Below are 26,315 nucleotides of genomic sequence, written 5' to 3'. Positions count from 1 at the left end.
AGTCCCTATCATGAGACATTTTTGATTTGTTACTGGACAGAGTGCTAGATAATCTCATCTAATCTCCCTTTCCCATGTAAGTTTGGACCAGATGACCTCTTCTGGTCCTTTCCGATTCAGGCTGCTCTATTATTTAATATTGAAATTTTACAGCAATCCTTAATATAAGTTTAACTTCTGGGTTATTTTTTTTTCCCCTTACAAAATTCCTGCAAGGATTAGCTGTTTAATGCAGCATCATATTTGAAACTTTCTGGATGTTCATGAAGCCAGGGTTTTGCAGTATCATTCAAGACTAAACTGACCATAATTCAGACTGTAAAAATAGAACACAGATCAGATCACAATCATGAGAGTAAGAATCCCTCACATTACTATGAGGAACACCACAAAATCCAAGATAACAGGACACTTAAACAAGTCTACAGTGATGATTCATCATCACACTGACAACTTTAAACCTTCATCATCCAGGGATATAAAAAGGAAACCACTTAATGATTCTCCCCTTCCCAGTTCTCCTTCAACAATTTCCTACAGAAATTACATTTTCTGCACTGTTATTAGGGCTTAAAGTAACAGATCAATGAAAATTCATGTATTTATTAGTTTTCATGAGGAATATGAACTCATTTTCCCTTTGTGCCAAATAATTCATTCTGTCTATATCACAAGTCAACTGGAAGCCATGCATATATAGTAACCTGTTTCTAAGCCTAATCCTTAATATTCAGCAGTATGTGCAAAACACTGAATACTTCAGGACTTCGGGAATCTGAGTCTGTTCCACTTCCCCCAAAGCACATGTTTTCTATATCATTCTTGGGGAGAAGTTTTTAGTCAAAAGGCCCATGCCTGTAATAGTAATCTATTAATGCTAACATTGTTAAAATAGGAAGAATATTGATGATATCAGGTTTTAAATAGTCAATGGTTATGCTTTTTAGGTTTATTCAAGAGTGTGGAACAAACAGATCTGTCCTCATTGAAAAAAAAGAGCTTATTAAACACTCCTATTTCTTTCACTGTACCATGGCTACATTATAGAATCTTTCTTTGGTTGCTTAGGATAATTAATTTAATGCAAAATTTCTCCTCCTAGATGTCTCATACGAGAGACAATCCCACATTCAACCCTCCTCCCCAAAGAGGGAAAGGAAAATTGTCAATTTCTGTCACTGCCATCTGTACCAGATAGGTTCTTGTAAAAATACCACAAACAAACAAGCAACAAAAAGAATCTCCAAAAAAACCAACAAATAAGCAAACCCAAAAGAGCTTTGGTATCTCACATGAGGTACAAACAAGAAGACATGATTCTTACTTCCCTGATACAGCCTGCTAATCTCTGTTAGCTAGTTTTATAAACTGAAAAGGAGTATTTGCCTCCATGCTACAATTATCTAGGTGATATAACCCATACAGCACCACATTAATCCTCAGGGTCAAACACTGACTGCACTGCAGTCACAAACAACAAACCTTTGAGGAACATTTGAAGACTACACCTCATCAAGTACAATTTAGGATGTCATTGGTTGTCAGCTCAAAACATAAAAAGGGAATTATAATGGGATTTCCTGTCCAACTGCTTCTGTTCATTAGCAAGCTATGCACTGGAGGAATTAGCAGGCACCAAGTGTGGTGTGCACATTCAGACCCTGAGGCCATAACCCTGAAACCACCAGAAGCAGAGAGATTTTATGCACTTAAAGAATTATTTTCTGAAGTTTAATCTTTTCTATTCTGCACTGTCATATTTGATATAGAAGAGCAGAACCCTGTGCACTGAGCAGCTAACAAGCAACAACGGGTATCATACAAGGCTGACCAGTGATCCCTAATGACACTATCAATGTATCTGCTATGAGGCAAATTCCCCAGTTAAACTGAAAAGCAGTAAAACTAGACACTCACCAGAGAGTTAAGATGAACCAGGATACTGCTCTGGACACTATATGCTATATGTATGCCCTTCCCTATGTCCAGTTTTCAGGAAAAGTATGACAGTTACCTCAAGTACTACCACAACTGGACAGAATGCTTTCTTATGCAAATAGAGATAGATGTTAAGTGTTGAAATACAAAGGATGAGCCTCAAAAAAAAATCTAGAAACTGAACACAAGAAGAACAAAGCAGCATGAACATCAGAAACTGAAGAGCTTGAATGTATATTTAAAAAGTGCCTTAGTCATGGTAACTGAAAACTGCCTGGCAAGCTGTATGACGCAATTTCTAAGAATCCACAATCAATTTGTACTGTATCTGGTATCACTGCAGTAACTAGCAAATCCTTTGTTCTTAAGTGGAATATGATACAAGATTTAGAACATAGCTTTACCTTGAGCAATTTGCATTACTTCACCTGGTAAACTAACTTATACACTCAACACTTGTGTTTTATGGCATATTAAGTGTTGCTTATGCTAGGGTGAATCACAGGGAGCATATTAGTTTTCCATACCCTTCTCAACCTATTATTAACTGTATTTACTATCTTGAATAGTGGATTTTAATAAGAAAGTTGTTTGCTTTTTTCCTTTTTTGGGGGGGGGTGTAAAGATTTCAAAAGATACAGATTTTGCTTCATACATACAGTACAGAGGAAAGTTCCCTGAAGTTTCAACTAGGTATCAAATGCTGCACTCAGTATCACAAAAGTTAAACATGTTTGATAGCTTTACAGATCAGGGAGAAAAATTAATAAAGAGGCAAATGCATTTTTAAAATGAATATATTAATCCTTTTACAAATTATGACATTACAAAGTTACTTACTTCTCCAGAGGGGACCAGTCTCCATCAGATAAGGGGTAATGATCCTTTGAGTGATAAATCAAAGATTCTTTTTGTTCTTCACCCTTTGGTGATGAATTTGAGGATCCTCTGTGGAGATACATGAGACATTAAGTCATCTATAAGAAATCTGAGTTACTATTTCAGTTAGAAGAGTTACTTTTATGTTATTAAAAATTTCAGATCAAAAGAAAGTATATAGAGCTGAAAGAATTTGTTTGCCACACACCTCTATGTAACTTAAAATGCATAAAAAAATCTCTTACTAATACTTGAAAATATTGCCAGTTTAAAAATCTACTACTCCTGACACATAGGAAGTTAATATTGAAGAATTCACAACAGCATAAATAATAGTCCTCTTACAGCCAGCTAATACTACCAAAACAGAAAGATTAACATGAAGATTTACACATAACCTTTCCTGTGTAAACCTTAGAATCACTGGAAAAGTTAAACAGAAAAGGTAGTTGTGACAATGCACTTTACAACTGCACATTTAACAAATGAAAATCAGTAAGAAAACAGGGGTAAGTACTAGCCTCACAATTTACCCAAGAGTTTACAAATTAACATAAACTATGACAAGAAGGTAGAAGTACTGTACTTTCTGAACAGTGGGGTTTGTTTTGTAATGGGAAGTCTACTCAATAACTGTAACAAAACAAAAAAAACACGAACAACAGTAAAACTCATTGAGCAGGCATGAATTCTATTTTACAATGAAATTCCTTTTAAATCTTACCATCATAACTACTTTCTGCACTTAATTGAATAAATAGCTATTCTCAGGATACAACTAACTTGTTTTGAGGTTAGATCAAGGGCACTGTGGCAATACAGTGGATAGAATACAAGGAAGATAAGCCTGGAATTTGAGTGTAAAATGCAATACAAATTATTTTAAGCCTTGATTATGAAAGAAAAAAGAAAAAGTGTTTTTCTTCCATTAGCAACACAGTTGCACTGGACTTGTTTTTGGAATGTTAGTGCTAATTTCTCTTATGAATAGGGAAAATATTTTAAGATTATCTATCATAAATATTTATAATTTACAAGCTGACTCAATACAGCCCATTAGACCCTAAGCAGTTACAGTGGTAACCTTATTTGCACAAGTCTTTAATTTGGAAAACAGCCTAGACCATGTTAAAAACAGAACTCTCAAGATGTCTTAATCGCTCCACTTCTTATTAAGGAGTAGTAATGATGATGACAGCTGAACTTGAGAACTGCAGAGACTGTACATCCTTTGTATTCATAAACCAAGCTAACTGTGATAGAAAATTTGTTTCATGCTATTCTTTGTATGCAGTGCTAAGTATCTCCAAAAGAGGAAAAAGGTATTAGCGAACATTAAAGAGAAAAAAATATTAGAGAGGTCCTCATTATTATAACTTCAAAGAGGGGCCAGATGAGAGACACACAGGGGATAGCAAACAGATTTCATTTACTGGGACTTAGCAACCAAGTGAATTCATATGAAGCATCAAAAAAAAAAAATCAAACTTCATCTGTAAGTGGATAAATGCGAAGGTTAAAAACCCAAATGCAGTTAAAGATTATTGAAAATAAGAGAGGAAAACCAGTATGCATCAATTCATACCTTCAAGTTGCATTATAAATTCTAAGTGATTTAGTTTGCAATATTTATTAAAAGAACTACCACTTTGTTTCATTCTTATCCACTTTATACATGGTCTTAGTAAATGCATAAGATTTTAGAGGCAAATAAATACTTTAACTCTTTAACACCCTTAGCACTGGAAACATAGTGCTGTTTCCTAGTTGTACACACTATAATCTCAGTCCTCTTGGTATGACTAACATATCTGAAGCATGACTAACGTATCTGAATACTAGCTAGACAAGACAAAGGACATTTTTTTAAAAAGCTGCAAAAACACTTAGAAATAGATTTTCCCAAGGAACAGGAAAGAGCCTGGTTTTCACTTTTATAAAAATAGAAATAGATAAAGACATTACATAAGGGTACCTGTGGCTGAATTTTTTACCTTCCTGTTGGAACACCAGGCTCCCTTCTCCTTTCCTAGTTTCACTTTGAAATCTAAAGCTGTGTCTAGTAATCATTGTGTTGGTTTTGGTTTTGTTTGTTGTTTTTTTAAATTTTTTTCAGAGCCACACATTTGTAACTATAAAAAACCAAACCCCAAAACAAAACTGCTGATATCACCTTCCATCTGAACAGGACATGAAAAGAAAGCTTATGAGAACATTTTTCATAACTGTATCTTAACTGGAAAGAAAAAAAAAATGCCTTGTGATAGGCATACACCGTTTCCTGCCTTGGCAGGCCACTGGAACGACTGTGTTATGAACACCACTAACAGATACAGGGGCATAAGCTTACTGTCTCTGGGCTTTCATTACTACAATTTTTTTTTCAGTCCTACATTTACTTACTATTAACAAGGACACAGCATTCTTATATACAAGATCATCTACCTTTCACATCACAACACTCTTGAGAATGCATTTCTACTGCTGTTTCTGTTTATATTTATGTAAAAAATGTGGTTTGCAAATAAGAAGCTGTTTTAATCTTTCACTGTAAGAGCTACAAAAAATAAAACCAGAGTAAACTTTATGGAAACATCACTGTCTATTCAGCTGTGACTAAACATTTGACTTTTCAGTCAAACCTACAATTTTTTATTCAACTCTAATCAAATTAAGATTATTGCTAGAATAGCAATTTGAATTCTAATAATGGGACGAAAGCAGCCATCGTTGGTATGACACTCCTAAATTCTCAATATATTTGTAATAATTTATTAAATACAGAATAAATAATTAATGGATAATATTTTCTTTCTCCCTGTACTTGATGGTTGCTTTTATTTTTGATGGTTTCACTACAACAAGTTATTATCATCTTAATACTTTGTTGCTGAAGACTGAATAAAGATCTTGCTTTTCATAAACTGGAAAAAAGGAAGAAAGGAAAAACCTCAAACCAAACAAAACACCAATTCCCATACTTAAACAGAGCAGTGAGTATCGAAATGAAAATTCATTGACATAGATATGACAGTGAAAAAAATAAGGGGAATTATCTAAGAAAGCTCCAGATATTCTAGACAACCCTCCAAAATTCAGATTTTGTTTGTTGTGTTTTATTGTGCACAGGTGCAATAACAGATTAACATTTTTCTGTTTTTCTAACCTTTTTGACTCGTATTTATTAAACTCCTTCAGACCCTTACTGAAATAGCTTTTTTGGTTATACTTTGCCATATACCAAACCATTCTTCCAATTCCCAGACCAGATCTTGAATTTATTCAGCCAGTATTACAGTTAACAGTCATGCTGTCCAATAAAGCAGCTAGCTTTTTCTACAAACTCAGTCCACTTCTTCTGTTAAGCAGCCTAAGAAACTTAAACATAAAACTCATAAGCAGGCCTTTCCTTGATTTTAAGCATTTATATGCTTGATAGCTTTCTTCCATTACTATCTTTCCTACTACTCATATAAGCTTCTTCAGCTTATTAGTATGTGCTACTACTTTACCACAAGCTCCACTTTACTAATAGTTTATCCACTTCAAAACACAGGACTGATTTCTGTGCTGCCCCCACAGTCCTTTATAACTACACATATGTATTGAATTCTCTTTACTAATGTGAAAAGTCATTCATTTACACAGCTTTCAGTAACCAAAGTAAACTTCAAGTTACAGAGAAGTCAAATTCAGACGTGGTGTACTACAGGCATCCCACACTGCAGCTTATGTAAAGGTTACTAAACATACCAGAACACTCTGTTTCATCAGAGAAATTACACTATAACTTTTTCTGAGTCAAATAACTGATGATGACAATGCTTCTTCACCAGAATGGGCTTAAATGCATTTCAAGTTCAAAACAAAATGGCCAAACTTAAAGGATTCTGTAAAGATGTGGAAAATAATAGTTCGGAGTTCTGTCTTCCTTGAGGAAATGCCTACCCAGAGCCTACTGAAACTTATGCATTACTTGCATATAGGAAAGGTATAAGCCACATTTTAAATGTTCAGTAATAACAGTGAAAGCAGTCAGCAAGTATCTGACAGCTTACCTTAGGGGTTGAACACTTTTTTCATCATCTGAGCTTATTTCCATTTCAAAAATCTCTTCTGTCCCAGTAGCAGAGATCTGATCTTCCTTCCTGCTATCTTGTTTGTATTTCTTTCTTCTTCTTTTCTTCTTTTTCACGGAACCTGGAGTAAATACAGCCTCTGTTTCCACGGAGTGTGGAATTTCTGAGTTTGAACATATTCTCTCGTTTTCACCTGATTTCAAATGATTGTCAGTGTCTTTAAAAAACTGGTCTTCAGTGGGTATTGGAGATGTTGCCAAATATGCAGGAACTTTTTCCTAAGCAAAAAAGAAGATAAAGAAAATATACTTCGCTTTTTTTTTTTTACACTTTGTTTTGTGCATACAGGATAGTTGTCTACTACAGATTAATCCTTGCATCTATATTTAGACATTAAACCATACAAATAGTCCAGTGGTATGAAACTGATATCCAGGATTTATTTGTCATAACAAGAAACTTAAAGATACTGACACTTTGACCAAAAGACACACTGTGAAGGGACAAAGACAAACAAAGGTAGAAGAGAACGGAATTCGCATAGGAGAGAAAAAGTTAATGGAACTCAGTTTTATAGTAAGAACAGAACTAACTACACAATTCCTGTTATTTTGCAGGACTCTTACAGAGAAGAGTAGTCAGGGACTACACTGTAATCACAAACAGCCAGAGCACTTCTAATGTGTTCAAAGTCTGAACTGCTATTATATAATATTAAAATGCAGACTAAGCTTTGTTCCACTGGTTGTAAAGTAGAGGCAAGTGAAGAAAGGAGAACAAAATACATGACACACAGATTTTACAATGTTAAAAACCTCCAATCACATTCTGGGCTACATCCAAAGAGGCACAGCCAGCAGGCTGACAGAGGTGATTCTGGCCCTCTACTCTGCTCTGGTGAGACCACATCTGGAGTACTGTGTACAGCTCTGGAGCCACAAAGATGATCAAAGGGCTAGAGCACCTCTGCTATGAAGACAAGCTGAGAGAGTTACGGCTGCTCAGCCTGGAGAAGGCTCCAGAGAGACCTACAGTGGCCTTCCAATACCTAAAGGGGCCTACAGGAAAGTGGGGGAGGGGCTTTTCAACAGAGAGGGCAGTGCTAGGACATGGGGTAATGGTTTTAAACTGAAAGAGGGGAGATTTAGGTTAGACAATATAAAGAAATTCTTCACTACGAGGCTAGTAAGGCACTGGGATAGGTTGGCCAGGTTGGATGAGGCTTTGTGCAACCTGGTCTAGTGGAAGGTGTCCCTGCTTACAGCGGGGAGGTAGAACTAGATGATCTTTAAGGTCCCATCCAACCTTAACCATTCTATGATTTTATAAAGAAAATTACAGCACCTGAAAAAAATTAATATTCTATACAGTTAATTATAATCTACAATAACTAAGCAAAATTAAAACAATACAAAACAACAACACAGTAGAAAATTTAAAGGAAAACTGGCTGAAAAATTATGCCTGAAGTTACATTATAATAGTCCCAAGGCATGTGGTGTTACTTCTGCATGTCAAGATATAAAACCAGCAAAGACAGAATCACAGAATGTTAGGGGTTGGAGGGAACCTCTGGAGATCATCAAGTCCAACCCCCCTGCCAGAGCAGACCAACCACTTGAAACGACCTTTCTGAATCCATCAAGAATGAAGTGAGAGCTTTATCATTTATTCCTTAAGCATGGCTTCAATAGGCGACTACAAGGACATGCTGATAAATAGCAGTAATACTGAGAAAAAAAATAAGCAACAAGAACTCTGCCGTCTGCTTTGCGGCTAACTTGATCTATAGCTTGACATGAACTACCAGCTTTCCAGAACATATGGCACGTCTGCTATAAATTAAAATATACTAAGCAAGTGCAGTAGCTCCCTTAAAACACTGTACTGAGGACAAAGATAGTGGTTATCACCATTGCTTTCTGAAAGTCTTTAAGACTGGTCAGTTCCCATCAACGGCTGACACAGCCTACGTCCATAAAAAACTGATTTCAGTTTTCATTTTAATCACAGTGTATGCTAGAACAGAATCCAACCTTCCTTTCTCTGTAATGTTAGGAATCCCTACCCTACATCTTCCTGCTTGTTTTCTCCTTCCCCTTTAAACCATATTTAACTCCTTTCAAATGAGAGCTTCCTCCCATCCCTCACAGTAAACAAGTAGTACCCTAAAGTAAACAGTGGTTCAAGCTAATTTCCTTGAAGACTCTAACTCTTAACAACAACAGGAAATTAACACTTTACCTTTTACTTCACTGAGACAATTTTTCCACTCTCTCGAGTGTTTTCATTAAAACTTTTGAAACATGTATTTAGAACTTCCTTCCCTCTATCTTGCTGAAAACGGACAACAGATTACGAAGTGATCAAAACCTCAGGACTGACAACTGTTGTGACTACACAGGTCCCACAGCCTTAGGAAGTCAGACTAAATATGAACCACTATTCCTGTTTTTCAGAGGCTCACTAGCTTCCAGCTGCAATAGGTTTTTGGGAAATCAGTGACTATTGTAACACAAGAAGAATTCTCAAGTCAAATAAGTTACTGTTAACTGGTTAAAGTTTCATAGATAAAATTGTGAAAAACTGTGCTAAAATTACAAAATAAATTAAAAATATGCCAAAAATAGACAATTAGCACACAAGGCAGTTGCACACACTTTTAAGAACTTACGAAAAAATTATTGTAAGGCACTGTAATCTGTGTAACTGCAGTCAACATGAATGTTACTTAACAAAAATTAAAAGCTAATAAAAATAGAATTAGTTACTTTATTATCCTTGGTAGTAGAATTGTACAAAGCACCAAGAATCTTGGCAGCATATGAAAGCAATGTTAAGATTCAGTCACAGCAAATCTAGTTTTCATAACAGTTAAAATACTGACACTATATTAAGCATTTTAACACTTTACTCTGTTAATATTGCATGGTAGCCATCATGAAGCACAAAGCCCTTACATTTTCCTCCTCAGTTTCTTGTACAAAGAAAGCTTCTCCATTGTCACCCAGTTTCATATGAAGATCAACAGCATCGCCATTAATTTCTATATCAATCTGCAGAAAGAAAAAAGTTAATATAAATATTAATTATAGAGGAAAGCCTGACCTCAAGGCCCACTTAACTTTGAGAGTAAAATTTGTTCCATTGTATAACTGTGTCTCTTTCTCCTCCCTCTGCTTTTTGAAAGAAGTCTGTCATAACAATGGTCTTTTTTTTGTTGACACATCATGTGCCTAGCAGAGAGCCTAAAACCCACAAGAAAAATTGGAAAAAAAATTTAAAACCTGAAGACTAAATCTTGTTAAACTAAACGGGAGAGCTAGAAGCATACATAATAATAATTTACCATGTCTCTATTTCCTGGAACAATTAACTGTTCATGTTCATATGTTTAAACCTGAATTGGGGCCTGGTATGAATCTGAGTCCTGAATAACAAACATTCAAGATTACACACTGGAAGCCTCTGGAGGCAGGGTTTATTTAAACTGGATAGAGATTTGCCATTTTTATTTCTGCAACTCAGTTAATGCTGTTTCCGATTTTTCTGCTTGTGAGTTATGAGGATATCACCAAAACCCTTCTGCAACCATAGTGCTTTCGTCAGAGGAAGAATGTTTTTTTTGTCATAATAAAGTACTTTCACTTAGATTACATTGCACAAGAGGGAGAGATTATCCTTCATCATGTATATGGGAAATTTAAAAAGCAAATGTCTTTCTAAAACCAAGATACAATTATTTTATTTCTTCTTCTTTGTGAAATCTTTGGCATCCAGTTAAGTTCCGCTCCAAATTTTTCCAAAAAAATGTGTTCAATATTCAGCTAAAATTACCCTGTTTTTCAGTAAATCTGCTTAATGGTATCTGTACATCTGCATTTAGCCTTGCTAACTAAAAATAATTTAATAATTTTACTTATTTATTTATTTATTTATTTAATATTTAATCTGTGTGTCAGATAGACACACAATGGACTTCCCTTACTGCAGAAAATGCCAATGGCATTTCAGGTTATGTATAGTTTAGACACTTGCCAAATGGAGACCAAGTCACATACTGTAATTGCTATGAGATAATCACTAGGTACATTACGCAAATTCTTGTTTCCTTCCAATACAAAATGTTACACCCCAAGCCACACAGCTAGTAATTTTGACAGGAATAGTCGTATTCCTAGTTAGCTAGCCTGATATGAAATGGCTAGTCAAAAAGGAGAGAGAATTTATTTTAAGATTAGCACATGGTCTGCCAAAAAAAAAAAAACACACCACCACAGTACTAAGAAAGACATTCATGTATCCTAATTTACTATCCTAATTCTCATAAATTCACCCATTTATGAGAACAATTAGCCAAGGAAACCAAATCATAGGAGATCATAAATTAGAGGAAGATAACCAAACATTTGTGGGGACTATACTCAAGTCCCCAAAATAACAGTTTTTCTTTTCCTCACAAGAACTGAAGGCTTTCGATCTGAAAATCATATTTATTTCACTACTGAACAGTTTATTCTTAAAAGATTTTATTGAATTTCAAATTTAGTAACATGAGTTTAAAAAAACCCAAAACCTCAGTGTTTCTCTTTTTCCAACCTTTGCTTTATGCTAATTTAGACAAACATCCCTAATTTTAGTACCTATACTTCATGCTGGTTTCTGGAGACTTCAGTATGTACCTTAAGTATAGAGTAGATGCACAGCTATGCATATTCTGTGTTCCCATCCTTTTTGAGACTACCAATTGATCTTAGCCTCATAACATGTTAGAGAAAAATGCGTACACAAAGCAGTAATAAACATTCAATTGACTACTCAGAGAACACTGAAATGCCGAATGGCAACTCCAAGTATGAAGTGAGCAAGAAGCAGCAGCCATCCACTCAAGCAAAAGCTGACAACTATGCTAACAGCCTAGTACAGCAACTGAACAGCTTTTTAGAGGTACCCAGGCGATTAAATCCTCTCAAATCTGGTTCAGGTTCTCAGAAGTGTAATTAAAATTATTTTAGCAAGCTCAAGTTTCTGATAATTTCTGTTGTATCACACTTGCATAGACATTAGAAAAAGTACAGCTATAGCATCTCTCTTGTTCCTTGCTGAAATACTGTAATGTACTGCTGCAGTTCTGCTGCAATCTGTTAAAGAAAAGCAACTTTTTATCATCAGTGTGCTCACTACAAAAAACACTAGCATGTGGGAAATCAAAACTGAAAAATGAAACAAAAGCTGCTCTAGCCTGTGCTACTATTACAAACTTACAACTTTAAGGCATGCAATTCCCCATGTGAGACTGCTAACAAAAAAACAATGCACTAACGTGGCTGCTCTCTTAGTTGCACTTCGTTCTCCTTTTACATCCAAAATACAAAGATGAGGGCAGTTTTCTGCAGTGCCCTTTCACTCCTTAGAAAAGAAGAATGTAATCTTGAGGTTTTATGATCTGTTTAAATCAATCCACCCTTCGGCAGCACACTTACAGGCAATACTGGCATACACAGTACTTCTTACTGACTGTAAAGTACCCCTAAAATTGGCCTATTTTTCAGTCAAATTTACACCCCAATCCAAATTGCTCCCTAGGAACGATTACTTAAGAATATGGAAAGGGGATGGCATGATGATCTGCTTGGGTAGCACTGGGTTCTCTTTCAAATATGCCCAGATAGGAATGAAGTTAGAGTTCCAGTTTTTACTTGCTTGTGGATATTAACTACATCTTCTACTGTGTATTAGCCTTGAACAGAGCTAACAAGGAGCAATATTTATGATAAGTCACCAACCCTTAAGACATGCTCTATTTGTCCTCTAGACATTCCAGAAATAGTTGTCTGCAATATCAGGGAACAGTTAATTGGCATTAAGCATGTCTTTCCCACCATTCTTAAATAAGTTTAAAAATAGCCAAATAAAACATTTTCATACTGTGAAGTCTGTGTGTTTGTATTACTCTTTTCGCATAACTCGAGAGCTGTCAAAGCTTTCCCTCACCCCCACCCCGTTTTCTTTGGGTTTGGGGTTTTTTTTGTGGGTTTTGGTTTTGTTTTGTTTTTTTCCTGAGTCCTTAAATTACCACTGGATGTTCTAGTTTGCATTCCAAAACTATCACTCTGTACAGCATATATGAGAAACTGCTTTGTATTACATCAGCCTGCTAACTAGGTACATAGGGGGCTGGAGAAGGAAGAAAGGAGTATAAAGGGAATGCACTGGTATTCAAAACTTTGTTTTGGCCCACTTTGTGAACTTACCACTTTTTCTTTAGAGCGCAATACACCAAGCTTCCCAAATCGGACATGAAAAGGAGAACACTGGTATGTACCATCTTGTTGACGGACCACGATGACATCAATGCATCCTGAAAGGGTTGCCTGATTAATGCCTTTGTACAGCTCCTTCACAGTAACCAGGACATGTCCTGCAAGCTGTCCTACGTAATTCATAGTCTGTGACTAAGGAAGAGAAAGGAAAAAAGCAAGGTAAACAAAATTTTTAAATGTAGAAAGTTTTGTAAATTATTTTTTTTTTAAATCTACATAGATGCGCAATGTCATTTATAATTGCTCTGATTAATTGAACATGATTTACACAAATGCCTTTAAAAGTCAACAGAATGTTAAACCAATTTTTACATTACTAACACACATTACCTAATCACATTTAAATTTTTGCAAAAAAAAACCCCAAAAAAACAACAAACTTATTCTCCATAAGACTTATAAAGGAAGATGGTGGTTTTTCAATACCGATATGAAACTGGTTTTAAGTTATCCACGGAATTACTATGCTAAGTAACAAGCCAGAGAATCTTCTCACAGATTTAGAACAACATGGTTGACAAAGACAAAAAAAAAAACCAGACTGTCAATGCCTCACTGTCAAAGGTCTCACTGCAAACCCTTCCTCATCTTCCCTCTTTTAATTGAGCTGACTTTAGCTCAGTGATACAGCTGACTGAAGTCTACCCATTTTTTATTGTTCTTGTTTGTTTCCGTGCATTAGTAAGTTAGATAATCACCAAGAAGAACATAACAAACACCAGAAAGTCATGAGGCACACAGCAGCAGCAGAGAGTTAGGAAAAAAAAAAAAGGCTAGGCCAGGGAACTGAACATACTCCTTTTGACAAGTAGAGATATTTGCTGCATCCCAATGAACTGTAACACAAGACAGAAAGGTAGCAATATCTCTCCTTTATTGTTTAAGAAATAAATTTTCCTGTACAAAGATAGTCAATCTTTATTCTAAATCCTAGGAAAAATTCTCTAACACATAGTCATTACTATTCAGTTATACCTTGGCCCCTTCCAAGAGGAGTCCATGTTATTGGCTTGCAAAGAAAAGTTGGTTTCACATCACCAAGGAGACTGAATTTGTTAAAAGAAATGTTTGGCACCATGAGGAATAGAAGTTCTCAATAGAGTCTCCTTTCCATATATTTTGTTTCAATGAACAGGACTTGAGAAGTGGACTCTAGAAAGGAATTATCTATCATTTAAATAGCAACTATTTAAAAGATAAGAATTTCACAACAACTGCTAAGAACAGAGTTCTGTTGATAATACAGTTTTCCTCACATGCTAACTGATCTTGTCTAGCCACAGAAATTCACAAAAAAAAACGCTAACAAGACTGAACCATTCACCTATTTTACATATATTCTTGCTTTCCTTTCACAAAAGTTCTTTGTTAGAGATCTCAGTTGCATTTCTGTAGCTCACAGCACAGCCTCTTTATGTTCATACACAAACAGAAGAACCTCTTACATGTGAACAAGTTAGAAACCTTCAAACATACCAAGTATTAAAAAAACAATATTTATACAGAAAGAAGCTTTTTATGATCCAAGTCTTAATGCAAATATTGTTTTGTACATTGTAAGTAAACAAAATTGTAGATCAGAGACTAATATATGTTACTAATTATCAAGTTGCAGTTCAGCTTTTAGCATAATGGTTTGCTTTGTAAGATAAATAGTGTTTAAGAAGGTTCAAACTATAGCAAGCAAATAAAGTGTCACTACATACCTAAGAAACATGAGATTATTAATTTATCTCAAATCTCAATAGAACCCCAGCTAGGAGGTTTTTAATTTTAGTTTATTTTTATTTTTTTTAACTTTTTGCTTTAAGTTTTATTGTACACTGTTGAAAAACTTGTAGGGAGTACTGAATCTGACAATAGGGAGGAACTGCATCAAATGTTACGGTGTTAATTCTTGCAAATGCAACAGAAATAGCTTGATCACAGAATAACCAGTAAGACAAAGTATTTCCTTTGTAACATTCTTAATTTCATGCTTAGTAAACACTTGTTAAAATGTCATTGCCCCGAAAGCAGAGAGAAATGTAGAGCAGTATGACTTCATAACCTGCTATATGAAAAGCATGTCAACATCCAGTTCTGCAATTAAAGAAGTCAGATGGACAAGACCAAGAAAGGTCAATGGAGCAGTATTTCATTATAGCATTTAGATTTTAAGTTTTATTTATTTTGATATCCAAAGTATACACACTACCTGATGCAGTCAACTCCAGAACCCTGCATAAAACTTCATGTAGCTCACCACTACTTATTCTTCTAGCCTAGCAATTTAAAAGGCTACCAATACTTAAGGACTCACAGGAGAAGAACACTTTGTGACATAAGGCTCCAGAGAGAATAATTTTTTCATGTTTATGCAATACTAACTGGTTTGCAAAAATTATTATGGCTGAATATATTAATACTACTAAGCTAAGTGCAGTGCAATTGGACTGGGGAAAAGGATCTCTGCTCTCTATCATAAAAAAGATTTTTATTTGGCAAGAAGCCATTACACAGCAAAAGACAGAAACTGAAACTGCTTTTTTTTTTTTTTCTTTTTTTAAGGAAGAGCATAAAAGTAAATACAAAATATATGCTTGCTGACCTCCTTGAGTTCCAGTAATGAAGAACAGAATGTCTCTCAGAAATGGATAAACAGTACTACAGCGCAGATTAAGCATCTAACATGCTCTACATGATAGAAAGCCAATTTTTCAAAACTCATTACAAGTAAATGCTTACATTAGTGTAACTAGAGGGAGAGGTTTTGTGGATAGGAATTGTATCTATCTACCATTAACAAAGATGTTATTTTGGCTGCTACCAAACAAACATGCTTCCTTTAATGATTTTTTAAACGCTATTCGGTAATATCCATATACATGTGCAACATACAATCAAAAGTCTGTCCACAAATTTGTGTTTTCTGTGCATTTGGAGTATGGCTTCAGGAAACGTAAACTGCATTTGTTGTGTTCTTAAAGTCAACACCTTTTACACAGGTGTACTCATATGAACACTACAAACACCTTGTTCAAGAACAGAAAAAGAAGAGTGCAAGTTACTCAAAGGCAAGCCATCAGATTGCTCTAGGAAGATAGAGCTTTAGAGGGCATGAATTTTAACTATAAGTGCAAGAAAAAGTGAGTTACTAGAGTGTAGATCTTAGCTTACAAGAGCGTAGATATTTATACTTTCCATTTATTTTGATCCATACTTAGAGGATTAAAAGTTTAATGCCAAATGATGTAAACAGTAAAGAAGATGCATTTGTTTCAAGGAATCAGATAGAAGAACAAAATAAATAACAAGTATAGCAATGGCTTCCCTCATTTTCTCTCATCTTGCCTATATATGTACATATATATACATACGAGGCAGGAGCTTTCCTTAACCAGAGAAAATTTATAGCAAGTGTTTTACTAGTTTCTATTTTGCATCCTGAAAAGATTGAGGGGAAAGAAAATGACAATGTAAAACCTGACCACTCATCAAGCCTACTCAGCAAAAGCAAGCAAACAAAAACATCTTTGCTCCAAGGAAAGATTTTAATTGAGGCTTAGGATTGCTTCTAGCAGTGCAGAGAGCACTTATGGAACAAAAACAGGGGAAAAAGTAAGTCTGTTGAATGCTTAAGTATTTCACATACTATTAAATGTAGGCAGTCAACTTTTATATTTTTACCGTCCCATAAGAAATTATATAACCAGTTAGCAATAAATCTGTCAAACTCACCAAAATTCCAGAGGGAACCCTTTCATGGGCAGCAACACTTTTATTGAAGTCATCTTCAAAACCATCTTTTTCTGAGAAATGCATCTCAGAAAACAGAAAACTAACTTTCCATAGTACAGGTAAATGCAAAGCTTGCAGCCATAACACAGTGTTGTATCAGCATTTATTCTCTTTACACAGAAGTAGAATTATGTAAATCTTCTGCTCTCTTAGAGAAAAATGTTTGGTGTACTTTCCCACGCAGTATTATGATTAAAAAGGAAGCGCTTCTTTAAGAAAGCTCACACAGAAACTCCCTCACCAATAGGCTTTGCTTGAAATGTCACAGCCCCCTTGCGTTCTTTGAGATAAGTAATAACACGGGCAGACTTTGCCATATGTTTGCACTGATAGGTAATGATCTTGTTTTACATCAGGTCACGTGACATTAGCTGAAGCTCCCACGAAAAGAAACTGGGATTTAGTTAATGATTCTTAAGCAAAGTCTACATTACCTCACTCAAGAGACTTTTCACCCAGTGCTGCAACTCTACCACCTGCAGCAGCATTCAAAGTCCTAGTTCAGCCTGCTGCACACCTAATTCAAGAATGCCTGCTGCCCCTCTGTTTGCCTGCTCTCCACTGACAGTTTCAGTGGGCTAGCTCATCATGGGACAAATTTTGTGACATTTCAGAGTCTGGTATCTGTGGGCTATTTTTGCTCCTTTTTGATACTGCATTATAATAGAAGAGAAATTGACCTGGTGTCAAGTTTATACTAATCTATACCAGAACTGCACACCAAAAGAAACTTTTCTTTTTTTCCTGTGGAAATTTTCCCACTTTATTTAAATTGAATTGTTAAAGCAGTAGAATTTGGGTGTGTGGACAACGCAAGCCTGTCAGAGCTCATGGACCATCTGGATGGCACTCTCAGTCATATAGGGTTTAGTGTTATACAGTCCTTCAAGAAGCAGGGAGTTGGTCTTTGTGATCTTTATGTGTCCCTTCCAACTTGAGATAGTCTGTGATTATATACCTAGATCCATGACTCAGAATAAGAATTATTTTTTCTCTGAGAAATTTTTTTAATGTAATTACTTCTCTAATAGTATCATCAATAGGCAAAGTAACTGAGGAACTGTAGTAGTACAAGGAAACAATTCTACCCCTGAAGGGGAGAGACATTCTCTGAGGACCGATAACATTCCCTCAACATAGACATAATCTCCTTATCTTAAACCCATGCATCTTCTACCCATGCCATCAGTTAGTATGTATTTGCTACAGAACACCATGGAGGACTACTTCTGGAATTACAAGCTAAAAAATAATCTAGGATCCTACTACAACCTTCACTCTATCCGCCTTTAAATTTTGTAAATTTATGCATTCGCCTCTGAAAATGAACCACATCACTGGATGCAGCCTGTGCCTTTTATGTTTCCAAAATAATTAATGGACCACACTGAAGGTCAAAACTAAATCAGTCTTCATGACAAACTCACAAACGGAGTGTTAGGATTGCTACATCTGCAGTAAGGCTGCAACAAACTGCTACAATCTCTGACCCCTTTATTACACACTGAGTAAATTCATATTTAATCTGGTTCTTAATAAAAAATTACTTGGTTTTTTTTTTTAAGACATTAGAAGTTTTTTTATAGGCTATTAAGAATTACTAGATATATTAAATTTCCCTCTGCTTGTGCATCATTCCTTTATCATGTTTCATTAAAACATGATAAAAAAATAACATAATTATGAACAGAACAGTAGCCAGCTTTCTAAGACAGTGCTTTTTTCAAACACTTTTGACTTCGTTTCATGTTATTTTTTTTTTGTACAATTTTCTGTTATATCTATTCTATTTAAGTATTGTTCAGTATTTCAGATTGACGTTGTTTTCTTCAAAGTTTCTAGAAGTGTTTTAGAAGACAGGCTTTCTAGAATACTGAAAAAATTATGGTAACTGCACAAACGGTAAGGTAAGACTTAAACACGTGATAAACTTTGCAAATTTAGTAACCTTCCTTGCCTTTTATTTCTCAATGTTAATAAGGTAAATAAAATACAATTCCCTCTTACTAAATTAAAGTACTATGTTATTTGCTCATAATTTACAGAGAAAAAACAGCATTAGCTTTGAAAAGCAAATACCCCAAATCAGGAAAGAATTAGAAGCAATATTTTTCATACAACTTTAATACAGCTCTTCAGTGGTTTAGCCTCAGAAAGCAACAAGGAGTTTTTTCACTAGCCACATACAAGTTAATACTGCTGACAAAAATCAGTCACCATCCTATGTCCTTTTTTTCCCCCTATGTTGTTTGTTTGTTTTTCCTCTGGTCTTTGTGTGTCTAAACATCTTATCCCATTACTCAATAGTCCAAATACCTGATGGGAAGTATGATTCTATTTCTAAATGGTAGTTTTCTCTATTAACCTTCTTAATATATTTGATTGCATTCATTTAGTACCATGTCCCTGTGATGCTGTAAAACTATTTTTTTTACCTATGCAATGAAAAATTCAGGCCAGAAGATTAGGAATTAAAAACATAGGGGTAATTAACAGTTAAAACTTCACTTTGCAGAGTTTTATCCATTTTTTACCTCTGCATATTCAAAACGTTGCTTCCATGGGCTATGTTTGTAGCTGTTAATCAGACATACATATCCTAGATGGTCATTAGAAAAAAAACCAAACAAGTACGATTGTGAAAATTATATTTAAGTGATTTCATTGTATTGTATAGGAACTGTAGAACAAGTGCAACCAGAATACAGCTGCAGGACTTTTCCCCAGCATTCAGCAAAACTTTTTAAGTTCTGGAAGGAAGAAAGCAGAAATCTATAGACATGAGTTTCTATCAGTACAGAACCACAATTCACTCAGAGATCAGGATAAATTTGCTGAGACGAATGAATGAGACAAATCCCTCTCTAATTAGCATACCCTAATAGATCCAGCAAGTACAAGACAACCTTTGTTCATGTCCTGCATGTCTGCTCCACCCCATCCTGCCTCAAGTTTTCAGTCTCACACTCCACCTGATATTGGAAAAGGTCCTTTCTTCCCAGGCCTTAACTCCAGTTCCTAAATTCCACCACACTTCTTTATTTTCATGTCCTTTTTACACTTTGTCTATTGAGCGCAACCAAAGTTGAAGAGTTCCCAAATCTCTACCTATAGAGATGACAGAAGTCAGACTGCAACTGAAAACACTTTACTGTGGCCAAGTTCTTGATACTAACCCTGGTCTGAAGCACCAGCTCAATGAAACTGTATATAAAAGTTCTGCTCACTCCAGCATGCGATACAGCATCTTTGCTACTTTTAACTGCAAAAATCTATCCATCCTCATTATTGACTGTGAAACCTAATGCAAAGGCTAGTAACTTTGCCAAATTAAAATAAATGTACACATTAATAACAGAAGACATTCTACATTAAGATCATCTGCCTCAGATCCCTTCTGAAATGGACACAAGAATTTTTCTAAGCAAAAACATCTGGAGTTTTTCCTCTAGTCGAGTGGAAATACACCATCAAGTTTCACTTCCTATAAAGAAAGGATATACTTGCCAAAATTTTCCATGCAAAGGCTGAAAGTTTTTTCATACAAGTTATGTATGAAATACATAACTTGGAATGAGTTTTTCCATTTTAGCAAAGTTATATGCAACTAAACCCAAGCTCTGCTCAAAAACGCTGAAAAAGACTAAAAGACAGTGTTATCTGCTTTCACTCACAACTCCCAACTGTTAAAACAACAACAAAACCACAAACACCCTACCACAAGTAATAACAGCATGGTACCAGAATCCAAGCAGTTAGAGAAACAACAGTGATACAAAAGCAATGCATTGCCCACTGGTGGTTAAAAATAAGTACAGTAAAACATCTAGTTTTCCATCTATGATGCAAGATGGTAAATTCAGTATCTTCAAGATCTCCTGTTAGGTACAGTCAAGAGACACTCAAATTACAGTATGTTTCAGTGAAGTTAATTATTTTTTTATCTCTAAGAAAAAAAAAATATCAACAAAGGAAATGAGCAATTTATTTGGACTTGGTCCTTTTGTAATGTGTCAACAGTTGTATCTGCATGATCTACTATGAATCATCTGGTTCTGGTATTACAGCATTTTTCCTTGAATTAATTTGAGCTTCTTTTTTTCATGTTACTTTTCTCCATTTACAAAGGAACTTCAGCGAGAACAAAAATACTTTAAAAGTCCACAGAGTGAGTTTTACTATTAAAGTTAACAGTTCGATCAAAAACTTGGGTTCCATGCATACATAAAGCTCTTAAATTATTTCAGGGTACTGAAAAGAAGTAACTGGCTAATCCAAGACTGCACCCCTTTGGAACCTGCACAGACATCCCATGCCAAGTCCCTCTCACACTTGATGTATCTATTTCCAGCAGCACAAATTTTTCTACAGCCACAACATCCTTGGTTGAACTTACTTCTACATACATAACAAAAAGCCAACGTTTTTGAATACGAATTCCATCTATAATTTTTACATGAGATGACAGAAAGCAGATGAAGCTTTTCTTGTGTATTTCTAGAAAGCGCTAAGAATTTCCTTAATAAGCAATCCTTTCTCTTTTCTCCATCTAAACAGGTTTCCTTCCTGGCACCGATATTCCTCAGCTGTATTTATATTTTCTTACAGCCTTCCAGGATTTAAAAGTCAAAGCAAAGGAACATACACATAAAATGCATCCTGACCTATTAGTGATCTATAATTTGGTTATCTTTAGAATTGATACACGAATATTAGATCTGAGACTAGTACATATCCTTCAGTTTGACAAGAAAGAACCGAAATATACTCATTCTGAGAAACATACACAGAATACCCAAAAAGTTCTAAATATAATGTTTATAAACAAGAAAATATTTTTACTTGACTCTCCATATTGTTGAACTGATAAACATATATAAAACTAGAACAAAATCCATACATTTAATTTGCTTATGAGACTTGGCTATTTTATTAGAAAATCAGGTAAAAATCTCCACACAAAGGTATTCATAGCATGCAGTGTTGGGCAGGTGAAAATTAGATATACCAGAGCAAAATAGCATATGCTTACTAATTCATCGAACACAATCTACTTGCATTATTGAGTTTTAATGAACAGAAATTGTATCTGCCTGAAGGATATATCTGCTGCACCTGCAGCACACAACAGCATGTCTGCATGGTCTATATGGGACATGACAAATCTGTAAAGCAACCTCACAGATTTCTTGTGTTAATATGCATACTTTTTTGTTTGGGAAATAAACGGTTTCAAGTCACTGCTTTATTTATTTATTTATTTATTTGAATAATTGTATTTCCATTCACTTCATAAACTATATTATGATGTTAGCCAAGTAAAAAACAATTACTTCCATTTCTACTGGAATCTCAGCTACAGTTCATTATTGGAAGCACTTCTTGGAAAGAATTTTGCAAAGCATCCTTTACACATTTACTTTCAAAGGTCCTTCACAACCATAAATCAAGAAGAAGTAAATTTCCTCAGGAGACAAGTTACTTGTCTTTTTTTAGACTGCATAAACCTAAAGACATGTCCTAAGACTGGCTTAGCATGTGCTGGCTTCAGTCACATAGACCAACACTAAAATGTCACTGGGTACATGGAAGATTTTCTTTTATTACTTCACATATTTACATTTCTGGTATCAAACTTCAGTACTTTTTATAAAAACCATGGGCAAGTTCCTCAGTTTAAAATCTCGTTCATTCACTCAGTACAGACAAGTGGAGTGAGGAAGTGTCCCTTAGTTTTGGGAAGAGTGAATTAGGACAACCTCTGGCAGCTAATGTGAAATTACATTACTGCAAAGCTGAAAGAAATTAATAATAATAAAGTACTTAATTAGGAAGGGGAAACATCCTTTACTGGGAAATTCCCTTGAAATATAAACACAAGAAAAAAAAAAAATCTATCAAAGTTAAAAAAAGCCTCCAAAAGCTCAAAGGCAACCTTGGCTCCACAGTTTCATATTAAATCAGCTGGTCTGCACAAAATGAAATGCAAGCACTAATGTTACTACACGCTAGAGTGTAACAACCAAGATAAGACAGCAGCTAGGTGGAACAAAAAGTAGTTATTAAGTGAAATATTCTTTGCAAAAGCAGCAACATCTCTACTGTGCTTCAAGTAGATAATTTTATTTACAATTTTTAAAAATCTCAGCTTACTTATAACAGTGAGATATTTACAGAGATTACATCTTTTTGTTACTGTAGGACTCTAAAACGCAGTGAGATCAAAGGTTCATGAAGAAAGCAATCCTGATCAGCACAGCCAGAGACAAAAATCATTGGGATACAGTTCGCTACCATGTTATGTTCGCAGAATTTGCCCAGTATGAGATGAAGACACCTAATGCATATTTACACCTGAATTTCATCACAAACTTATCACCTGCTGCTTTGTACAAGATTGAAAGCCTTTTCACCATGGATATACATAACATGGCAGCACTGAATCTCACACCAGAAGGTCTCCTTTCATCCCTTTTGAGACCATTATGTGCAACGCATTTGCATTTCGTGATCTGAACAATGATTAGAAGTTACTTCATGTATAAGCAAAAGCTATTTAAAAAGAAAAAAAAAAAGTAAAAAAAAAAAGTAGCATTCTAATTCAGCACAGATATTCTATGATCATACAAAATCTTGAACAGCTACCTGCTTTCCTAAATGCTGTGATCTTGCACCTAAGATGTAAAAGTCTGGAAAAGGAGGCAGTTGTGATCTGGACTATTAACCACGTAAGCATCCTCCAGGAAGAGAGAAACAAACCCAACCCATTTAACCTCTAGCTTTGATAGAGGTTCCCAGTGAGGCTTTAAACAAAATCCTTTCAGCTTTATCTGATCTAGATTGCTAGTACGCTGGTGCAGAGACCAATCCATAAAGCATGCCATGCGAATAAGGGCTACTCTGGGCCTCAAGATATGTAAGAAAGTGTTACGTACAGTAAGTATAGTTTCTATTTCCCTATAATCAATCGTGACTTTACACTAGCAGACAGAAATGCTGGAAGCAGGGTGAAAGGACAAAAAGTTCTTCTCTGCCTTGCACAACTTGAACATTTTACACGAGGGTCTTCCAAGTAAACAATAACAAAGAACTAAGCTCACTTTTGTAACAAACCAAAATGTTTTATTCTTAGTACTTGACAAGTCCAAATGCCACTTCATTTACAGGCCATTAAAAAAACCCCAAAACCAAACATTTTGTATGCTTAACTGAAAAGATATGCTATGAGCTTAAAAATTAATACTGTAATTTTTTAAGAGAGCTTTTCAACTAAATAGTTATCCCTACTGTATTTATGAGCAATGCCAGATAATACGGAATTTCATTCAAAGTTCCTGACATCTGCATTCATTTAGAAACTTTATAGCTAATCAGTGCAACATATATTAGCAACATGCCTTTACAGAGCACTCGCAGATCATTCCCTTGCTTCACTCAGATAAAGAGATTTTCCTTGATTTTTTTAAGAGACAGCAAAATTGTTTACATTCCTGTATGGTCTGGGATGCAAACAAACTATAGCAGGGTTTAAGAGAGACAGCACAACTAAGGGCCCCGGCTGGAGCTAGTTGGCTGGTATGCTTACTAACAACGGTTAGATACACGATTGATTGACATGCCCACACTTGCAGCAACACAAAGTGAAGGCATTCTGTGGCTTACGAATTTTCATTCTGACTAATGAATATCTATGCATTCTTACAACGTATATAGCACTCCCCATCCTCTTTCAATATATTTTGCAAGCATTAAGATCTCAGTATTCAAAACCGTCCTGAGAATTACTGTTATAAAGTACAAAAAACCAAAACCAAACAAAAAAACCCCATCTGACTTTTGTAGGACAGCCTCTTATCTCCTCTGACAGTCTCCTAAATAATACCATACACCATTATGGGATATGGCTAACAAGCTCTCTCTCGTAACAGCAATGGAATTTTGTTTTGAAAAAAAAAAAAATAATTAATGTGCACCTAAAGGGTGCAGCCAAAACACAGGTATGTTTATGACCTCATTCTGTTGGATGGAAATGCACACCGTTTAAACAGCATACTGGCTTGTTCTATTAAAAATCCTCGATGCCTGCTACGTGTCCTAAATAACTACATAATGAGAGAAAAAATGCAGAAGGCAGGTCACACAAATTAACGTAGACGTGCAGTTGGCGAAAACTGAAATACACACACATTAAATGAAGAGCGTACTTCCAGTGATTAACACTTCATACTCTCTACACCAGTAGGAATAAACAGAAAAAAAACAAAGAAGTGCCCCGCAGGTAGGCAAGTCACCAACCCGAGTTTAAGAAACGCACATCCGTAGAACGGAAGGAGCTCGGGCAGCATTTCAGAGTCGCACCGCCAAGCGGAGCCACTAAAACCGGCGTTCGCAAGCGGCCCGGCGCCCCGGCGTCACCTCAGGGCTGGCTGGCAGCTCCCGAGGTCACCCAGCGCTGCCCGGCGAGGCGGGCGGGCTCGCAGCCTCCCCCCCGGCAGCCCGGGGACGGGAGGGGATGCTCGCCCCTCACCCCTCTCCGCAGAGCGGGACAGCCCGCCTGCCGCCGGCCTGGGCTGCGGGGCAGGCGGGGCAGCTCCGGGAGGGCGGGCAGGGCAGGGCAGGGCAGGGCAGGCGGCCCCGCTGCCCAGCGGCGGTTAAGGGAGGGGCCCAACGGTCGCTGCCCGGAGCGCTCTGCGGGGAGGGAGCGAGCCCGGCCGGCAGCCGGGGCAGGCCCGCTGCCCCCGCCGTTCCCCGCAGCTGCCCGGGCTCGCTCGGCGTCCTCCTCCATCCCTTCTCCCTCTCACGCAGGAGGGCACAGCCCGGCCCCCTGAGCGCCCCCGCCCCAAGCCGTCCGGGCGGCAGCGGCCCCTTCCCGCTTACCTCGAGCGAGGCCGCTGGGGCCGGCGTCAGCGCAGCAGGGACGGACGGAGGAGCCCGGGGAGGGAGGCGGGGGGAGAGCCGAGCAGGGGCAGCCGCGCGGGGCGGGATGCGAACTGCGCCAGGCGCCGGCTCGTGCTGCAGCGCGTCCGCCCGCGCGCGCGCCCCACGAGCCTGCTGGCGGCGGCGGAGCGAGCGAGCGAGCGCGCGCGCCCGCGCGCCACCTCAGCGCCGCGGCCCCGCCTCGCCCCGGGCGCCACGTGACCTTGGGGCGACGCGGGAGACGGGGGCGAAGGGGCGGGGATGCGCGTGCCCGGGGCGCGCGGGGCGGGGGCGCGCGGGGCCTGGCGGGGGGCGGGGGCGGGGGCCGGGGGCGCGCGGGGCCGGGGCGGCTGCGGGGGCCGTAACCGGCGGCGCGAGGGAGGCGCGCGGAGGCTGCGGT

At 37.1% G+C, this 26,315-nt stretch overlaps 1 protein-coding gene across 3 annotated transcripts in view; it reads right to left on the bottom strand.

Annotated features, from left to right (window-relative positions):
• Positions 1-26,069, bottom strand: part of LPIN2 (lipin 2) — a 46,322-nt gene extending 20,253 nt beyond the window's left edge. The window contains exons 1-5 of one of the 3 annotated variants that reach the window (XM_051611161.1): positions 25,877-26,069; positions 13,151-13,351; positions 9,857-9,952; positions 6,876-7,174; positions 2,779-2,886 (exon numbers count right to left, since the gene is read on the bottom strand). In XM_051611161.1, the coding sequence (XP_051467121.1) occupies positions 2,779-2,886; positions 6,876-7,174; positions 9,857-9,952; positions 13,151-13,342 (695 nt within the window). In that variant the 5' untranslated portion in view covers positions 13,343-13,351; positions 25,877-26,069. Of the gene's footprint in view, positions 1-2,778; positions 2,887-6,875; positions 7,175-9,856; positions 9,953-13,150; positions 13,352-16,939; positions 17,245-25,876 lie in introns of those variants that run through there. The other 2 variants (XM_051611162.1, XM_051611160.1) reach the window with 2 other exon arrangements.
• Positions 26,070-26,315: the final 246 nt, after the last annotated feature.

Source organism: Apus apus, chromosome 2, assembly GCF_020740795.1.
Source record: "Apus apus isolate bApuApu2 chromosome 2, bApuApu2.pri.cur, whole genome shotgun sequence".
NCBI classification, from domain to species: domain Eukaryota; kingdom Metazoa; phylum Chordata; class Aves; order Apodiformes; family Apodidae; genus Apus; species Apus apus.
This window is presented reverse-complemented; position numbering and strand designations above follow the sequence as displayed.